Below are 18,430 nucleotides of genomic sequence, written 5' to 3' on the forward strand. Positions count from 1 at the left end.
TCCCTCCCTGATTTCCATGGACTCTTGTACATACTCAACAGAAATTTAAGGCACGTATGTTATACCCCACAGCTATATACAAAAGCCTGCAACAAAGAGTCTTCATGAAAGAGATGCACAGGAATGGGTAGGTAGCATCAGCAACAGTTTCATTAGCAATGCAAGGCACACACACCTCCCGCTCCGGGCACCAAGCCTGGTCCTGAGGTACTCTGCCCAGCTGGGGTACTGGTGGCACCCCCAGCAGAGCCGCTCACAGTGCTAGTGGTGCTACCAGAGGCTGGTGAACTCTGGGAAGTCTGCGGAGCCCACGGGTTGGGTAGTGGATCCCTATTTTCTGTTCGAGAGGGCTGACTTCCTTCACCGGAGGAAGTACTGCTCACTAAGGAAGCAAATGGATTACCACCAAACTGAAAGAAAAGAAAAACAGATTAACAGATATGGTGTCACTTTCCAGGGAAACAACTCTCCAGCCTGTGCCTTGGAACACTGGTCACCTGCTCCTGAGCAGCATTCAGCATGGGCTCCTGGATGTCTGTGTACATGCGTCGTAAGGCATTGTAGCCCCCAGGAATACTCTCTAGGTTGCTCAAGGCTCGGTCCTGGTTTCTCATCATTTCCTGCATCATTGCTGGATTTCTGGCAAGTTCCAGAGTCTAAGAAAGAAATCTCATTTTAAAAAAGATCACTGAAATAAGCAAGGAATTCCTTCAGGGTTTAACTAGCTAAAGTTTATGAAAGCCAATGACTTGGACTAGCATCTGCACCAGGCCCCAGAAAACTGAAAGGAGTCACTGGTGCTAAGTACCAGGTAGTCAAACTAAACTTTTAAACAGCCATTTTGAAAAATATAAAGCAGAGGATTCCAGTCAAGTCAAGTCAGCATCCTAGCTCTACCAGGAAAGTGACTGCTTCCCCACCTGGCTCTGCCTGCTAGAAATCCGGACTCATTTGCTTAGTTCTATGCCATCCAACTTTAGAACCATAAAAACCAATTAAGAATTTTAAACCAAATTTGTTATAATATTTAAATTAAGAAAGTACTTCTTAAAATTCCTGGTGGATTTCATCTCTAAAAACAATATATATTGCCAGACGGTGGTGGCGCACGCCTTTAATCCCAGCACTTGGGAGGCAGAGGCAGGCGGATCTCTGTGAGTTCGAGGCCAGGCTGGACCGACAGCCTCCAAAACAATACAGAGAAACCCTGTCTCGTAAAACCAAAAACAAAAAAAAAAACAATATATATTTATGGGATATCACAAAGCAGTTTGAGTGAATGGTCCATCTCCACAAATGGACTTTTGTTTGTTTCTTAAACCCTTACACCCTCCCCATTTTTTGATTCCTCTATGTAGTCCCTGCTGGCCTCAAACTCACAAGAGATCCTCCTGCCTCTGTCTCCCAGGTACTGATATTAAAGCTGGGCACCATCATGCCCAATCTAAACGTTTTTATTGAAAATTTTTTCATATAATATATTTTGACAGTGTTCCCCCTCCCCCCAAACTGTGTGTGTGTGTGTGTGTGTGTGTGTGTTTTTTAATGTATGAGGCAGGAGCAGGCCACTGACACCACTTCTCCACTCTGTACTCTAAGACCCTTCTCCCAGACCCACAGCACAGAGCAGAAATGGGCAATGAAGGTTTGACCTCTAATGAGTGTTTTTAAAATAATTTCCAAGCATTGCAGAAAGGTCAGAGTTCAAACAGACCAAATTAATATTAGTGTTTTGCTGACTTTCCTTAAACAACGTCTGGCATTCTCTTTAACTCTGTGATGCACACAGGTAATTTCTGAACCACAGAAAGTGACACATAGAAGTATTTTTCCATGTACCTGTCTCATTATGTCTGGGTTATTGAGCATGTGGCTAATCTCTGGGTTCCTCTGTACCAACTGCTGCATCTGTGGGTTGGCCATAATCAGCTGTCGCATCAGGTCAGGGTTGGAGAGCATGCTCTGGACGAAGGGGTTTTCCATGATCTGCACCATCATCTCAGGGTTGGACAAAAGCTGACGCTGCATTTGGCTCTGTAGTTCAGAGAAGTTGGTGGTGTTTAAACCCAAACTACTCAGACCTGCAAGTCCTCCAAGTCCACCTTATAGGATAAGAGGAGAAAACAAAAATGAAAATCAAAAGCTTGTGCTAAACACGAAGAATTATTAACTCAATAATATATAAATCATTTAAAACAAAGCAACTTCTCTCATTCATGTTTATGATATTAGATTATACTTACTATTATACTATTCAGCTTTAATTCCTATGCTATGGCTTAGATATGAAGTGTTGCCCCAAAGCCTTGATCCTCAGCTGGTGACACTGATGAAGGTGACTGTGGCGCTAATGAGTTCGTAGCTCAATAGACTATGCAGTGCAGTACATTTGAAGGGACCTCCTGCTGCTATGGATAGAGGACTTCTACATCTGTGTTATAAAGACACACTTGTACTCCACACTGGAGAGAAAAATCTGCAGAATACTCAACACCACCATACAGCACTCACTGCTAATGGTTTGTCCCAAGCTAATCTCACCCACAGCAGACCAGATGTACCTGTCATTACAGCACTGACACCAAGCAGACACTAATTACTTTCAGGGTTTCAAGACCTTCCTGAACCCAGGCACCCAAGGAATGAGAGGAACGAAAGAAAGGTGTGACACGGAAGACACAGACACTACCCGTCTCATGGCTGACTGTCTGACCCGAGAGCCAACCCTGAGCTCTGAAATGATCAACTACCTTGTTTCTGTCCTCCCCACACCACACCATCTGCTGGCAGAAGAGGAGACGCGGCCTCCCCAAACTACCAGCTCTGAAATGAAGCACAGCTCAATCTGCCTCTTCTCATTCATCTTTGCGGTGACAGGCAGAAGCCCCCAAGCTGCCGCTACACTTCCTTACCACACCACAGGTCTTAATGCAGCCGCTGCCCATCAGCTGAAACCATGTGCCAAAATCTTTTCCTCTTCTGAACTCTTCTTCCCTGAGTTTGCCACAGTGGACCCCACCTCCCACCCCACATACATCCTACAGTCGAACTTAGCAGATTTTCAACTCTGAGACTGAACAGAGCCAACTAGACATAATTTTTAACCTGCCTGTTATTAGACAACGTATTTGTTCCCTCACAGGGTTCCTAAAGGCCTAGGCATTTTGAAGCCTTTTGTTCTGACAGCAGGCCCTGCAGATGGTCCCACTGATGGAGGCTAAGGTGCAGGGTGATGGAGCTGGTTATCAGGAAGCCTGGGGATGAAAGACGGTGCTTACAGCCTCACCAATCAGTCCTGGAAGGAGAAGAGCAGCAGCTGGAGACTCCTCCCTGTGTGAACCTAAAAAAGCTCCTATTTATTACTAGTGTTGTGTGTTATGCAACCGTCTGCGCCATGTGCATACATGGCGCACTGTAATCGAGCTACCCAAAACTTCTCATGAAAAGGGCCAAGGGTAGGACGTATGGCTCCCAACGTGAAAAGGACCCTAAGAAAAACTCCAAAGCACTGTACAAGCTGTGGCCTTTGGGGGCTGATACTGACATTTAAGCAACTCTTCTATTTAGCCCAACTTTTGTTTGTTAGCTTCAGAAGGTTTTTCCTCACCAAAATCTCAACATATGCAACTGAATGAAGAATAGCAGTGTGGGCTGGAGAAGTGAGGGTGAGGTGCTTGCACAGCGTACAGGGACCCGGCAGGAGAGGAGGGCAAAGGCGCTGAGGTGAGGACCACGGGAGGCAGAAGGAAGGTTTGGGCTCAAGTATTAGATTTAACTATTTTTTATGTGCATGCGTGTTTTGCTTGCATATATGTATGCATGTGCACCATGTGCATGCCTAGTGTCCACAGGGGTCGGAAGACGGTGTTAGATCCCTGGGAACTGGAGTTACGGATGGGTGTGAGCCACAGTGTGGGTGCTGGGAACTGAACTGAACTGAAGAGCATTGAGTCATCTCTTAAACACAGAGCTATCGCTCCAGCCCCTAGGGCAGTTTCAAGTAACCAATGTAGGTCCAGAGTGATTTTTGTATGCCTGCAATCTCCACACCAGGAAAGCCAGCATAGAAAGACCCAAGTTCAAGGCAAAACAAAGATAACAAGTAACTAGTGTCCACCCAATACCTCTCTTGTACAAGAGAAAAATGATCAATCACTTGATCATACCGTATCATCTACTAACTATATCCTCATAGGCAATTATGTGGCAGTCCGAATACTAGGTACACATAGCATACATTTCTTGCATATAAAACAGAGGTATGTCATTTACTAAATACAAATGTAAGCCAATCAAACATATTGTATCCCAAGCTACTTTTTTTTTTTAACACAATTGAAGAAATAAACTATGAAAAGTTTTAAAAATTGTTTAAGTGAGCTGGGCGTTGGTGGCACACAACTTTAATCCCAACACTTGGGAGGCAGAGGCAGGCGGATCTCTGTGAGTTCGAGGCCAGCCTGATCTACCGAGCGAGTTCCAGGACAGTCTCCAAAACAATACAGAGAAACCCTGTCTCGAAAAACCAAAAAAAAAAAAAAAAAGTTTAAGTGATTTATGTTTTATCCTGTCATTTTATCTAAAACTATCCCTTGAAGAAAAGAACCTTTTACCCCATCCCTATTAAAAAAAAAAAAGAATAACAATAACAATATGAACCACCAGAACAGCACTCACCTAAGCCAAAAGGGCTGTTAGCAGCAGGACTAGATGTGGAGTTACTGTTAGGAGATGATGTATTGGTCCCATTGCTTCCAGTGGTATTTGTTTGCTGAGCTGGATTATCTTGTGGCCTAATGAAAATAATTAAATCACAATATAAGATGCAGAACTCATTATTTTTGAAGGAATTTCTAAAATTCCATAGCCAGAAACAAAGGGTAAGCTCTCATAACAGAACTGTCATCAGCACCCTGTCTAAAATGACTAAGCATCAGGAACAAATACTGGAAGCAGTAAACTTTATAAAATTACTACTGTCTGTCCTCTTTGAATATAACACACAGATGAGTGTTCCATTACTTTCATGGTGACTATGAGAAAGAACCAACAAGTCACCTCATAGAAGATAATCCATGGTCACTAACCCACAAAACTCGCCATTTTCTAGTTCCACAGGCAATTTAATTTCAGCCCACGACACTGTTAAAAGCAAAAAAACAAAAAACAAAAACAAAAAAAAAACCCCTTAAGAAGACACTTTAAGGGGCTGGAGAGATGCTCAGTGGTTAAGAGCACTGGCTGCTCTTCCAGAGGACCAAGTTCAAGTCCCAGCACCCACACCAGGAGGCTCACAACTATTTGCAACTCTAGTTCCAAAGGCATTGCACTCATGTACACGCACCCATGTACAGACAAACACGCAATTGTAAAGGTAACAATAAAGTCTCAAAAAGGACACTTTAATTATTTTAAAAGCTGGCAGCATGCCAAGGCATAGGCTGTGCTAAAGGAGAGCTCATGAGGGGTTGGTTCTGCAACCCTGTCCCAAGCGGCTCTCTTCGGCTGTCAGGCTCCTGTCGGTCCAAGGCATTGGCGTTTCCCAGGACCCCATGCTGGGAGAAGGAAAGGCTGGAGGCCTGTTGTCAACCAGAGGGAGAGCCTGTCTCCTGGGATGCAATTTCATCACAGTTTTGACAACTGGAACTGCCCTGGGTTTGCACCCAACTCTCCATAAAACATTCACCTAGCGAACACGACGGCACCAGTGCTGGTATGGAGTCACACTGCCACTTTTCACCTAAACGCTCTGCTATCAACATAAAGAAAAACACTAATGATAAGGAAAGCCCCTTAAAGCCGAAACTGGTGATTTTAAGAAAACATACCTGTTCTGTGTTTTGATGACAAGATGAACTGTAAGTCCGTCATGAATTCCATGCTGACTCAAAGTATCTTGATCTTTTAGAATTTTCCCAGCAAATATCAACACAAGTTGGTCAGTATGAGAATTGAAACGTTTAGAGATTTCTTCTTTGAACTGAGTGAGATAAAATAACATATGTATGTTTAGTAATAGGTGTTTGTGCAGCCAAGTCCCAACACTGTATAGAACTGCAGTATTTTCTTTGGTTGGTTTGGTTCTGAGACAGGATATGTCACTTGTAGCAAACTGCCTCCCAAGTCCTGGCCTCATAGGCTCAAGAGCACCTCCTCACCCAACAACCTGGATTTTACAACCTGCTTTCTCAACTCAGGCACACATACAACCGTCTGAGAAAGTCCAAGAAAACACGAAGATGCTACAGTAAATCTTCTGGACCTTTACCACCTGAAACTATACAATACATAGTCTTTTTTTGTCATTGTCTCAAAAATCAACTGTTTTAATCTTAAGCTCAGAAAGTCCTTTTAGTTTTATCTCCCTCACATTCTGAAGTAAATAATCTAAAATAAACAAACAATAAAATCTTTGGGCTGGGAAGATGGCTCAGTGGGTAAACACGCTCACTGCCAAGCCTAACAATCTGAGATCTACCCCTGGGACCTACATGTTGCAGGAGAGAACTGGCCTGACTTTCACATGTGCTGTGGTATGCAGCCATGCACGCATGCATGCACGCACACAATTAATAAATACAATCATATAGCATTCTACAGGGTTTGAAGATTTGAAGGTAGGATGCTAGATCTAAGGTGTGCTCCTACGTTTGCCTCCAAATTCCCATTAACATAAAAGGGTATCTTTAAGCTTTACTGAATTATAACTATGAAATTTGAAGCCAGCCTGGTCCACATATAGGGAATTCCAGAATAGCCAAGACTACATAGTGAGACCCTTTCTCCAAATATATATATCTCACATCCCATATAATGTGGCCACTTAAGTGTATAACTCAAAGACCTCTACAGTCTATTCAGAAAGGGATTGCAATGACTGCAATTTCACAACATCCTCATTAAGTCAAAGAGAAATCTGTACCCATAGAGCTGTCACCTCCCAATAAACTCACCACTTCATACCCATTTCCCAGAAAGCATCACTAATTTACTTCCAGTGTCTATAAACTTGCCTATTTGGGATCATTCATTCCTGTATGTAACCTACTGAACCACAAGTCCTTGGGTACTGACATCTTCCAGCACACCTGTACTCTATTGTAGATAATCATCTTTACATTTTTACTTTCTTTAAAAGTTATTCACTGACTAGCTTATCCAATTAAAAAACTAAGAAAGCATTATACAGTATCTGAAACCAAACGCAATTTCCCGAAAGATGAACACTAGCAAAACAGCCAATCTCTTATAGAAAACTCATTTCACAAGGCCCTTATTACCAGAGACAAAACTAGTAAAGGCAGTGAAGAAAGCCAGTACTTCTCCAGGACAGACCGACACCATCAGATCTAATTCAACTGTGAGCGCCAGGGCCTGGGGGCAGGGTGATGACATGATTGAATACATACATAAACACACAAAATATATAAAAATAAAAACTGTTACTTAAAAAGTTTCAGTGACCTACAATTGAGCTCAGTCTATAAATGGGAGGTTGGATCAACACGAGGGGGAAAGTCAGGTGGATCAATAGTGCTGCAGACGCATCACTTCATAGCAAAATTCGGCAAATTAAGAATTAAAAAAGCATCTTAGACTAGACAGAAGTATCCCTGCAAAATAATGGCAAGCGTATACTCAACTATGAACCACGAGCTGGCAAGGACGGGGAGCAGCCAAAGGCCTCGGCTGAGGTGAGAGTGCGGGATGACGGCACTGCAGAAGGCAGCCTAGCGTCTCTCAGGAAACCAAACATACACTCAGCATGAGGTTCAGTAACTACCCCTTTATCGTTACCACAAAGAACTGAAAGCTGTCACAATAAAACCTTCATGTAGATCTACAAAGGTTTCATTCATAATCTCCAAAATTTGGAAGTATCTAAGATGTTCTTCGGTAGATAAACTGTGGTGCATTCAGATAACAAAATGTTCAGCACTAGAAGTGAGCTCTCAGATCATGAAAGGATACGGAGAAACTTTCCATGTATGTGTGACTACAACTCACTGATGAAGGACCCTAGGCAAGTTCTCTACCACCGAGTAGCAGTAGCGTCACCTCCTAGTCTCCACCTACTTAACTGTAAACTCTGCTTTCAAAGAGAAAGAGAACTAGTGACCTAGAATTTTATGTTCAGTAAAAGCTCCTCAAAATTAAACTGAAATGTAAAGACAAACAAAACAGCCCACAGGATCTTTTTCATGCTCACACGAACAAAGAATGTGACACCTAACAGGCAAACAGGTTAGGAAATGTAATAAGTTCTCTCAGGCACAAGAAAATGACCATGGATGAAGGAATAAAAATGAAAAACTCTACAGACAACTCTTAAAGCCAATTTTACAAAGCCCTTATAAATCTTGGGTCATTTGACAGGGACCACAAGAGGCAATGGGAAATCCGGGGTTCTAGGATCTATGCATTCATTATTTTAGAAGTAGCGAGGACTTCCTGATTTGAACAATTTATAAAATTCATGGGGAAATCTCCAGAGGATATAAAAACAGTATACACCTGTCAACCTAATAAAAGGAGGCAAAGGGAATAAAGCAAAATACTTGATCAGAAAGGAAAAAGGAAAAGAAAAAAAAGAGTGCACAGAAAAGGCAGGATAAACAAAAAACAAATGTGCCTGGGATCACACAGCAGACTGTGTATACAAAGACTGACCACCAGACTGGTGTTAAAATTACCAGAGAGAAAATCAGGGCTGTGGATGCAGCTCACAGTTGGCAGAGCACTTGCCCAGCACACAGGGGGTCCTCAGCATCACCCAGCAGGCGATGATGGAGGGACGGAGCTGCTAATATGGACATGGCCAGCAGGTGTGGGGACACACCCCTTTAAGCTCAGCACTTGGGAGGTATCGTGGCCAGCCAGATGTACATAGTAAGACCCAGTCTCAAAACAATGCAAGTGACCTGCCCACTTCCACAAAAAGCATCTTTTGAAGCACATTTAACAAAATAGGTCAAACACCAGGTCACAGCTTGCTGACACATTTCAAAAATTGAATCTCACCAAGTATGTACTCTCTCTCTCTCTCTCTCTCTCTCTCTCTCTCTCTCTCTCTCTCTCTCTCTCTCTCTCACACACACACACACACACACACACACACACACACAACTATCAATCGTAAAGAGTGAAAAAGAAAGTTATAGGTAAAACAGGCCAGCAGAGGGGGTTGAGAGACCATGAGCACCCATGCACTAGGGGACCTGAGTTTGGTTCCTCATAAGCAACAAGGCAGCTTACAGCCATCTCTAACTCTGGTCCAGAGAGTGCAGCCCTCTGTCTGGGTTCCATCGTCAGCATGCACATGGTGTATACACACACGCCGGCAAAACATTCACACATATAAATTAATAGCAGTAAATCTTTTAAAAATAGCCAACAGAGAGCACAAACTCAGATTCGATAAAAGTGTCCTATAAATCAGCAAGATGCACAACCCAAATGAAGGATGATGAGAGGGATCCCTCTACGGCGGGAGAAGGTGCTCTTCCTCATCCACATCAGACAACTATAATCACAGCCAGAAACCATCATTAAATGATGCAGGGTTTGCAGAGGGTGTGCAGTAACTGGACACCACATAAACTCCAGGCTGAAGTGTAAGTCAGTCAGTTTTATAAACACATTTCATGATACATACTGGATTTGATTACCAAGACCTTACAGGTTCTATGGTCATGGTTTCACCAAGTTACATTCAAGGAAGTTCCAAACACATTAACCAAATAGTGAAAACAACTAAAAAGTGCCTCGATTGTACATTTACTTAGTAGAATACAGTACTCAAGAACAAATGAACAACAGCCACGTGTCATTATGGATATCTCAAAAGAAATTAATTACATGTGAAGATAAACTCTGGTTTTACTTATATAAAATTGAAGAGAAGGCACAAGGAATAAAATCTAGTGCTTGCCTAACCCTGCATGCACTAGACCCTACATTCAAAACTTAGCACCACACAAACTGGGCACACTACTTGCAATGCCAGCACTCAAGAGGTCTAAAGCAGGAGGACCAGTCATCTTTGGCTATTCAGAGTTCAAGGTCAGACAGTGTAGACAAACCTTGAGCCCCTCGTGCAGGAAGAGACCACATCGCAAAAAACTAAGAGAGAGCAACAAAGGATGTCAGTCTCAAGCCCTCACATGCACATACACACATGTACGTGTGCCTGTACACACATGTACGTGTGCCTGCACACACACACAATCCTTTATGTTAACCATCATTTTATTGCACAGCTAGTATTATTTTCATTCACCCCATTCAATGTTTATAACAAAATCTTGAAAACAACAACAACAAAAGCAGAGTCCTGGCAGACACATATGGAGTCACCTTCTCTCAATAAGTAAAGGGCTGGTGGGCGGGGAGAGGCAGAGGCAGGTGGATCTCTGTGAGTTCGAGGCCAGCCTGGGCTACAGAGTGAGTGCCAGGATAGGCTCCAAAGCTACACGGAGAAACCCTGTCTGGAGCCCTCCCTCCCCCCCCAAAAACGGGCTGTTAACAATTAGTGTTAGACAACAGAGTCGTGTCGTGTCCCCTCCCCCCCCCGGGCCTCTTGGTTTTGAGAGGACCCCTAGCTGTGAAGTATAGGCTCATGACACTTCATGCTGACAGTCAGAAGAGGGGCAGCTGTGGCTAAGAGCATTGTTTGCATTCTTCTCAAAGGGAAACCACTGGCTGACTCCCAGGACTCAGCTCTCAGAGAAGCTTCAGTGTGGGGCTGCACCCTCACAGCAGCCTGCAAGTCCAGCTCCAGGGGAATCAGACACCCTCTGTGGACACCCACACACTCACATTCACACATACACAATAAAGCACATCTTTAAGAAAAAAAACCACATTGCCAGGCTGTGGTGTAGCACATCTCTAATCCCAGCACCCGGGAGGTGGGTGGATCTCTGAGTTCGAGGGTGGCGTGCTCTAAGTTTCAGCCGGGGTGGGTGGGGGTCATCTATTTGTAAACTTGGTTTTAAAGCCTCTGGATACTGAACCAAAGAGAATGAAGGAAAATAAACTACCCCTGTGGGTTCAGGGGACAGAAGCACTTGTCATGCAAGTCTAAAGACCTGAGTTCAATTCCTGGGACTCACAGTGGCAGGAGAGAACTGTGTCTCAAAGTTGTCCCTTGCCCTACACACACTGCCTTGTATGCGCGCAGGAAGGACCCTGTGAGCAGCCAGCTCACACGTGCCTGCAACCCCAGCTCTAAGGGCTCCTACACCTCTGGCGCCTCATTCAGGTGCACACGCTGCAGACCTACCCACATGCATGCACATATTCGCACAATTTCAAAGTTAAAGAATGAAATCCAAAACTTTTAACCTTAACAAATTTTAAAAGTTCAGCTTTATTGTTTGCTAAGAAAATTTATTTGTTCCTTACACTGTTCTTTTAAAGAACTATTTCTTTTATTTTCTGTGCATGGTGTTTGCCTGCATGTAATTCTGTGTATCACGTGTACCTGGTGCCTGTAGAGGCCAGAAAAGGCTGTTGATCTTTTGAGAATAGTTACAAAAGGTGGTAAACCAGTGTGGTTGCTAGCCCACACAGCTCTTCCAGGTTAAATCCCCCTTCCAATTTCCTCACTGTTTCTACTAGGTCACTCTGCTACATAGTAAAAGATTTCCAGTGGACATTGTAACAAGCTGCACGAGCTTGCAGTTTCTGGAAAGGGTTACATAAAGTCTATCTTGTTTCTAGAGGCCAGACTGCTCTGCTGTGAAAGGAGCCAGCCATACCCAGTACAAAGGCAGGCAGGAATTGCCCCACCGTGGGTGCAGACCTCTGCCCAAGAAGCCCACTTAAGTAATAGCTTCTTGATTTTTAGGAATTTTTGAAGCAGTTTAATACTGGTGGCTTGAAATCTACCACTGTGAGAATATTTACTACATATAATCAAGTAAACACTTCAAGTCTGTGTGTGTGTTGTCCCCCCCCCCAGAAAACTGATTGATAATTATTTACCAGCTTAACACAGCTGTACTCAGGAAAAAAAAGTTTCTCTCCACATCTGAAAATTTATCAGGGGCCAGTGAGATGGCTCAGCAAGAGCTTGCAGTCAGGCCCAATGACCTGAATTGGAACAGGTCTGACATGGAGGACAAAAGGATAGAAGCAATTCCCATAGGTTGTCTTCTGAATTCCACGTGTGCCCTGTCCTGGTATACATGCCCAGACACAAAATGTAGTAAAATTATCACACACACACACACAAATATGATTTGTTTTCTCCAGACAGGGTTTCTCTGTGTAATAGACTTATCTGTCCTGGCACTCGCTCTGTAGATCAGGCTGACCTCCAACTCAGATATCCACCTGCCTTTGCTTCTTCAATGCTGGGATTAAAGACATGCGCCATCACCACTGCCCAGCTCACATGTAAAATAAGTTAAAAAGTTGAGCTGGGCTGGATATGGTGGTTCACACCTTAAAATCCCAGCACCTGAGGTAGAGATAGAAGGATCTTTTCTGTGTTTGAGGTCAGCCTGGTCTACATAGAGACCACATTTCAAAGAAAGAGTTCTGAGCTAGGAGAATTGGTTAATTAAGGGAGAAAAGCTTAAGATGAGTTTTCCAGGCGATGGCTGCCATTTGTATATGCTTCACTTAGTACAAGTTCTACAATGGATATTTAATATTAAATACACATTTCTGTGAAAAATGTTCAAAATTCATCCACAAACACAATGTTTATGGAGTTTATACTATGTACCAGGTTCTAGGAACAAAACAGTAAAAAATCACAGTCCTTTCCTAGCAGAGAAGCATTAAATAATCATAACTATGTAATTCTGAACTGTGCTGGCTGGCGCGCGCGCGCACAGACACACAGACACACAGACACACAGACACACAGACACACACACACACACACACTAATGGCATCTAGCCTGGGCAATTGGGGATACTTTGAGAGACTGACCTCTGTTCTGCAATTCAAAGGGTTGGTGGGAGCCAACAAAGAGTAGGAAGCTGGCTAGAGCAAGGAGGGAGGGAGCAAATGTAACAGGTCAGGGCATTCCTAAGACAGCAGGGCTGAAGGTCAAGGAGCCCTGCCATTAACTTAGACTTCAAGACAAGTAAGTTTAATTTTGGTGAGGAATTTTCAGACTGTACTCTGGGAATAAATGGGAGGGGAGAAATAAAGAGAAGTCAGAGACTACCAGTAAACTACAATGTAATTTCCAGAGAAGAAGCAATGGCAACTTGAGGGGGAGGGGCAGTCCTCCTATGCTTTAAGCAACTACCTGTCACTTAATTACACTGCTCATCAAAACACCATTTCACCCAAGAGCTGTTTATGCACAGCTCAGCTATTGGTATTATACTGGAAATTAAAACTTAAAAATCTAAAATGTCAATTCAAAAACTCTTTCCAATGACTAGTCTTCAGAAAGACAGTTGCAATTTCCTAGCAGAGAAAGCTGCACCAGAGGAGAGGAGAGAGCTCATTGCTGAGAGCAAGGGCTCTCTTATGGGGTCTGGGTTCTCAGAACCCATATAGTTCACAACCATCCAGAACTCCAGTTTTAGAGGACCCAGCACCTTTCCTGGCCTCCACAGGCACCAGGCACACGTGGCAGGTGCATCGACATACAAGCACAAAACACCCACATACATATATACATACATACATACATACATACATACATACAAAACACCCACATACATACATACATACATACATACATTTTTTTTGTTGTTGTTGTTGTTTTGAGACAGGGTTTCTCTGTGTAGCTTTGGAGGCTGTTCTGGAACTTTCTCTGTAGACCAGGCTTGCCTGAATTCACAGAGATCCGCTTGCCTCTGCCTCCCGAGTGCTGGGATTAAAGGCGTGCGCCACCAATGCCCGGCACATACATTTTTTAAAAAGCTGGATTTTGGGTTTTTTTGCACTGTTTTTGGTTCTACATTCACGAGGTGCAGGGAGGACACACGGCACAAGATGCACAAGGTGGAGATCAGAGAACAACTTGTGAGAGTCAGTTCTCTGCTTCCACCACCAGTAGCTGGGACTCAAGACTCTGGTTGTCAGTCAGGGCTGACAACAAGCACCTACCCACTGAACCATCGAGCCAGTCAACGCGTAACTTTAACAGGTGATAGCTGGGTTTTCCTGTGAGGCACTGAAACAGTCTGTTCAGAAACCACTTTGGCAACTACTCAGAGTCAAACATACAGTTACCATGTGACCCAGCAACTCTACTAGGTCTACAACCAAGAAAAATGAAACCATATGTCTACAAAAAAGCACAAGTATCATGAGGGTTCATAGAGACATTACTATTCATAACAAAACCAGAGACTTACATGTCCAACAGGTAATGAAGAAAACAAGATGTGGCGCACATCCACACAGTGGCATATAGGAAACGCGTGGGCAATTCTGAGATAGTTCACAGGTAAGGAAAGGTATTGGCCATCACATCTGGTGCCATGACTTCAACCCTTAGGACCCACACATTACCTTCTGATCGCCACACACACATTCACATGTGCAGAATAAACAAATGCCTTGTTGAAGGCCAGCCTGGGCTCTACAGGGAGAACTTGCTGCAAAAACTAAAACAAGGATGCTGGCGGCGGTGGCAAGGCATACTTTTAATCCCAGCACTCAAGAGGTGGAGGCAGGCGAATCTCAGTGAGTTGGAGGCCAACTTGGTCTACAAAGTGAGCTCCAAGACAGTCAGAACTATACAGAGAAACCATGTCTCAAAAAAAAAAAAAAAAAGCCCCAACCTAAAACAAGGAAGAGTATAGGTCTTTGTTTTTTTTTTTCTTGTGTGTGTGTGTGTGTGGGGGGTGTTACACAAGTCTATGAATGTTTTATGTATGAGACTTTTTCTGCTACTTATGAGCTCCTACAAGCAGCTTTGAGAATTCCAGAATTCTCAGAGAGAGAGAGAGAGACAGAGAGAGAGAGAGAGAGAGGAGAAGAGAAGGGAGGGAACTTGTGTACAACTTGTGAATGTGGGCCTTCTCTGATGAGGGAGGTTACAGTACTTCTAGGTCAGCATAACACTGACATAAGTCATGCAGGTATTGAACTCCCAGGCTCGTCTTGATACTAAGTGACACATGTGGGTGTTGTTTTTTTAAATATGATTTGCAGTGTGGGGGTGGGGTGGCAAACACCTGTAATCCAAGCACTCTGGCGCAGAGGCAGACGGATTTGAGTTTGAGGCCAGCCTGGTCTACAGAGGGAGCTCCACTCAGGACAGCCAGGCAACACAGAGAAACAAACCCCAACAAAAAATGTTATTTGCCTAACAGCATAAGCGTTCAGTATTCTTTCCCTTCCCTGCCCCACAAGTTAAGATTTTTCAGAATTAAATACTTCCCAACATCAACCTGCCATTTGAGAGGATGTGGGGTGCACTGGGGACTCAGCCAGGGCCTCCTGCATCTGAATCACAGGCTCCAACCCTGACCCCTGACCCCAGCCCCACTCACAATCACCAAGCATTTTTAAAGGAGATCCTACTGCTACCAAATACTACTCATTGACAAACTTTCATCTATAGCAAATATCAAACCTACTAAGTTCTATAAGAAAAAGTTACACAATGTAGACCTTGTCTTGTGCTACAAAGAATTTTACAAATAGAGCCCCTGGATGTGCTTTATCTTTTTCTTGTACATGTCTCTAAGTGTGCTCCCCTGGCTCACTCAGCAGTTTGATGTGTTTTCCGTTTGTGGTGCAGGGGTAAGCTTTCAACTTTTAGCACATTTTCAGTTTCCACAGAAAACAGGCAAAACTACAAACATTAAGCAATATCAGAACAAGTTACTCTAGGAAGCTTTACTTCTACCCATCAAATCATTTTTAGTTACAGCACAGTAAAATATATACTTCCATGGAATTTAAAATTTTAGTGTCACTCTTACAAAAAAAAACTTACGGATCTTCACATAAATACTTCTTTCATTTATAATATATATTTCTAATGTCCTGAAGTAAAATGTGGAAGCTGATGATGGACATCTAAACTGAGGGTCTTAGAAAGACTCAAGAGCTTCATAATTTAATATTGCTACACATTCATTAAACAGCTACAATAAAAAAACCCTGTTCACAGAAAATATTAGCAAGGATACAATACAAGAGAAACACACACCCATATGCTGTTGGTTGTTTCTTATAAAACTAGACAGAACAGGCTAGAAAAGGTGGCGTAGGCCTTTAATCCCAGCACTTGGGAGGCAGAGGCAGATGAATCTGTGAGTTCGAAGCCAGCCTGGTCTACCAAGTAAGTCCCAGGACAGCTGGGGCTACATGATGACACAGTCTCAAAGTAAAACAAAGTAAAGCAGGGCATGTTGGCGCAGCCTTCAATCCCAGCACCAAGGAGGCAGTTGCGAGCTGGAGGCCAAGCTAGTCGATGCGAAGAGTTCCAGGACAGCCATGGCTGTTTCACACAGAAACCCTTGCTCTGGAAAAACAAAAACAAAACACCACCACAAACAAAACAAAAACCCAAAAGTAAACAGAACTATTCTAATGCAGGTAAAGGCATACAGTCTCAAAATGACTTACATGAGGAACTACTGAAAAAGACCCTGGCATATTCACGCTATGGAAAACCACAGAGCAGTTAGGTACCGAGCTGGAGACATGGTTCGGTGGTGACTGGAGTCTGTGCCTAGTATGCGAATATCTGGGGTGGGAGGGGCACAAACATCCACAAGGATGAATCTCAAAAAAATGCTGAGTGAGGGAAAGAAATAGTCTTCCCCAAAAGACTGCATTACACACGGCTCTGCTTATGTGAACTTCTGGGCAGGCAAACTCAATCTCTGTTGGAGAACAAAATACCCCACAGAGGTGACAAAAAAGCCACACCAAAGTTTTCAAGTCAACTATAACAGGCTACACCTAGTTGTGTGCTGGCTGGGACAGGTGGACTTGTGAAAACGGGCTAGGGCAACCATGTGCACCTCATTGCACCTCAAATTTATGTGGAATAAGTTTTTTACAACAGCTGCTCTCAAGTTAACTAACGTGCACACACCTTACCAATATTAATATTTACACCTCAAAACTGTATTTCAGAAATAAGAGACGCACAACCCAGCAAGTGCAGGGAAATGTCAATTGTGGGTGATGTACACACAAGCGGGGACAGATGTTTTCAACTTTTTACAGCCGCGTGAACACGGAACGATGATTCAGTCAACAGTAGTTTCTCTCAGCTGATGCCACACACCCTCCTGTTTCACAAAACACGACTTCACCCTTGGAACTAGATACACGTTCAGAGACCCTAAAGGCACGTTCCAGTGCTTGTTAATTGCGTCCTCATAAAACTGTTCACAACGTTTGGGACTTGTCAACAATTCGAGCGCTCCAGAATGTGTTGGACTGATACATTTGGTAAATTCTACCAAGGCTTTTACTTAGTTGCAAAATTTGTCTTACTGAACCCGGTTTAAAGCAATTATTCGTTTAGTAAGATTTCCCATTAAAACCCATTTTGTTTGTCTTGCGTTCGGTAGCAACCACTAACTCCCAGCCAGGTACGGCTCTCGTCCCCCTGAAACCAAACAATAACCTGCGCAATGACCGGCAGCCGGGCGGCGACGACGACGACTGTGTTGAAACAGAAAGCAGCGAGTCGCCGGTGAGAATCAAAGCCATTTACTCGTCTCCGTCAGGCGCGAGCTACGACAACGTTGGCTGGAAACGACCTCCCCACGTCATAGTCTTTTTCATACATGTATTATGTATATACGTATAAAAGGGCTGAAAGGTGGGAAAGACTTCAGCGCTCACGGCCCAGAACCGGGCCTGCACGCGCTGCTCGCCCCAAACCTCTGCGGTTCCGAGCAGGTGAAACAATGCCCCCACCCCCCACCGCGCCGGGCCAAAGGACGGGCGAGCGCCGCCCTGCTCGCCCCGCTCGCCCGCAGCAGCGCCCGGCTCCTTTGTCAGCAGCCGGGTCCCGAGGCCCGGAGCTCGGCGGCCGCGGCGCAGCCCAGCCCAGGCCCGCGAGGCCCGGCCCGGCCCAGCCTAACCCAGGCCCCGCAGAGCTCCCGGGGGCCGCCCGCCCGCCCGGCCTCCCTTCCCGGCCCGGGGCCTCACCTGCTGGACCGAGCTGTCCTCGGGCACAGCGAACTCCTCCTTCTCCTTCGGCGTCTTCACCGTGACCTTCATGATCTTGGGCTCCGCGGGGCCGCCGTCGGCCGCGCCGTCCTGCGCGCCCGGGGGGCCGCCGCTCTCCGCGCTCTCGGCCATGGCGGTGACTCAGGCGACCGGGACGCTGGGGGCTGCGGCCGGGCCGGCGGGGCGGGGCGGGGCGCGGCGGGGCGGAGCCGCCGAGGGCTGCGGCTGCGGGCCCGGGTGAGCGAATGAGCGAGCGAGCGATCGGCCGGGGGCCGTGTGGACGCGAGCGAGCGAGCGAGCGGG

General features: G+C 44.8%; 1 protein-coding gene across 2 annotated transcripts in view; it reads right to left on the reverse strand.

Annotated features, from left to right (window-relative positions):
• Window positions 1-18,430, reverse strand: part of Ubqln1 (ubiquilin 1) — a 30,665-nt gene extending 12,235 nt beyond the window's left edge. For both annotated transcript variants that reach the window (XM_005078402.4, XM_005078401.4), the window contains exons 1-6: window positions 18,107-18,430; window positions 5,829-5,980; window positions 4,678-4,793; window positions 1,840-2,102; window positions 498-656; window positions 176-410 (exon numbers count right to left, since the gene is read on the reverse strand). In XM_005078402.4, coding sequence (XP_005078459.1) covers window positions 176-410; window positions 498-656; window positions 1,840-2,102; window positions 4,678-4,793; window positions 5,829-5,980; window positions 18,107-18,259 — 1,078 coding nt within the window. In that variant the 5' untranslated portion in view covers window positions 18,260-18,430. The remainder of the gene's footprint in view (window positions 1-175; window positions 411-497; window positions 657-1,839; window positions 2,103-4,677; window positions 4,794-5,828; window positions 5,981-18,106) is intronic.

This window comes from Mesocricetus auratus, unplaced genomic scaffold, assembly GCF_017639785.1.
Source record: "Mesocricetus auratus isolate SY011 unplaced genomic scaffold, BCM_Maur_2.0 Super-Scaffold_100013, whole genome shotgun sequence".
Lineage (NCBI taxonomy): Eukaryota > Metazoa > Chordata > Mammalia > Rodentia > Cricetidae > Mesocricetus > Mesocricetus auratus.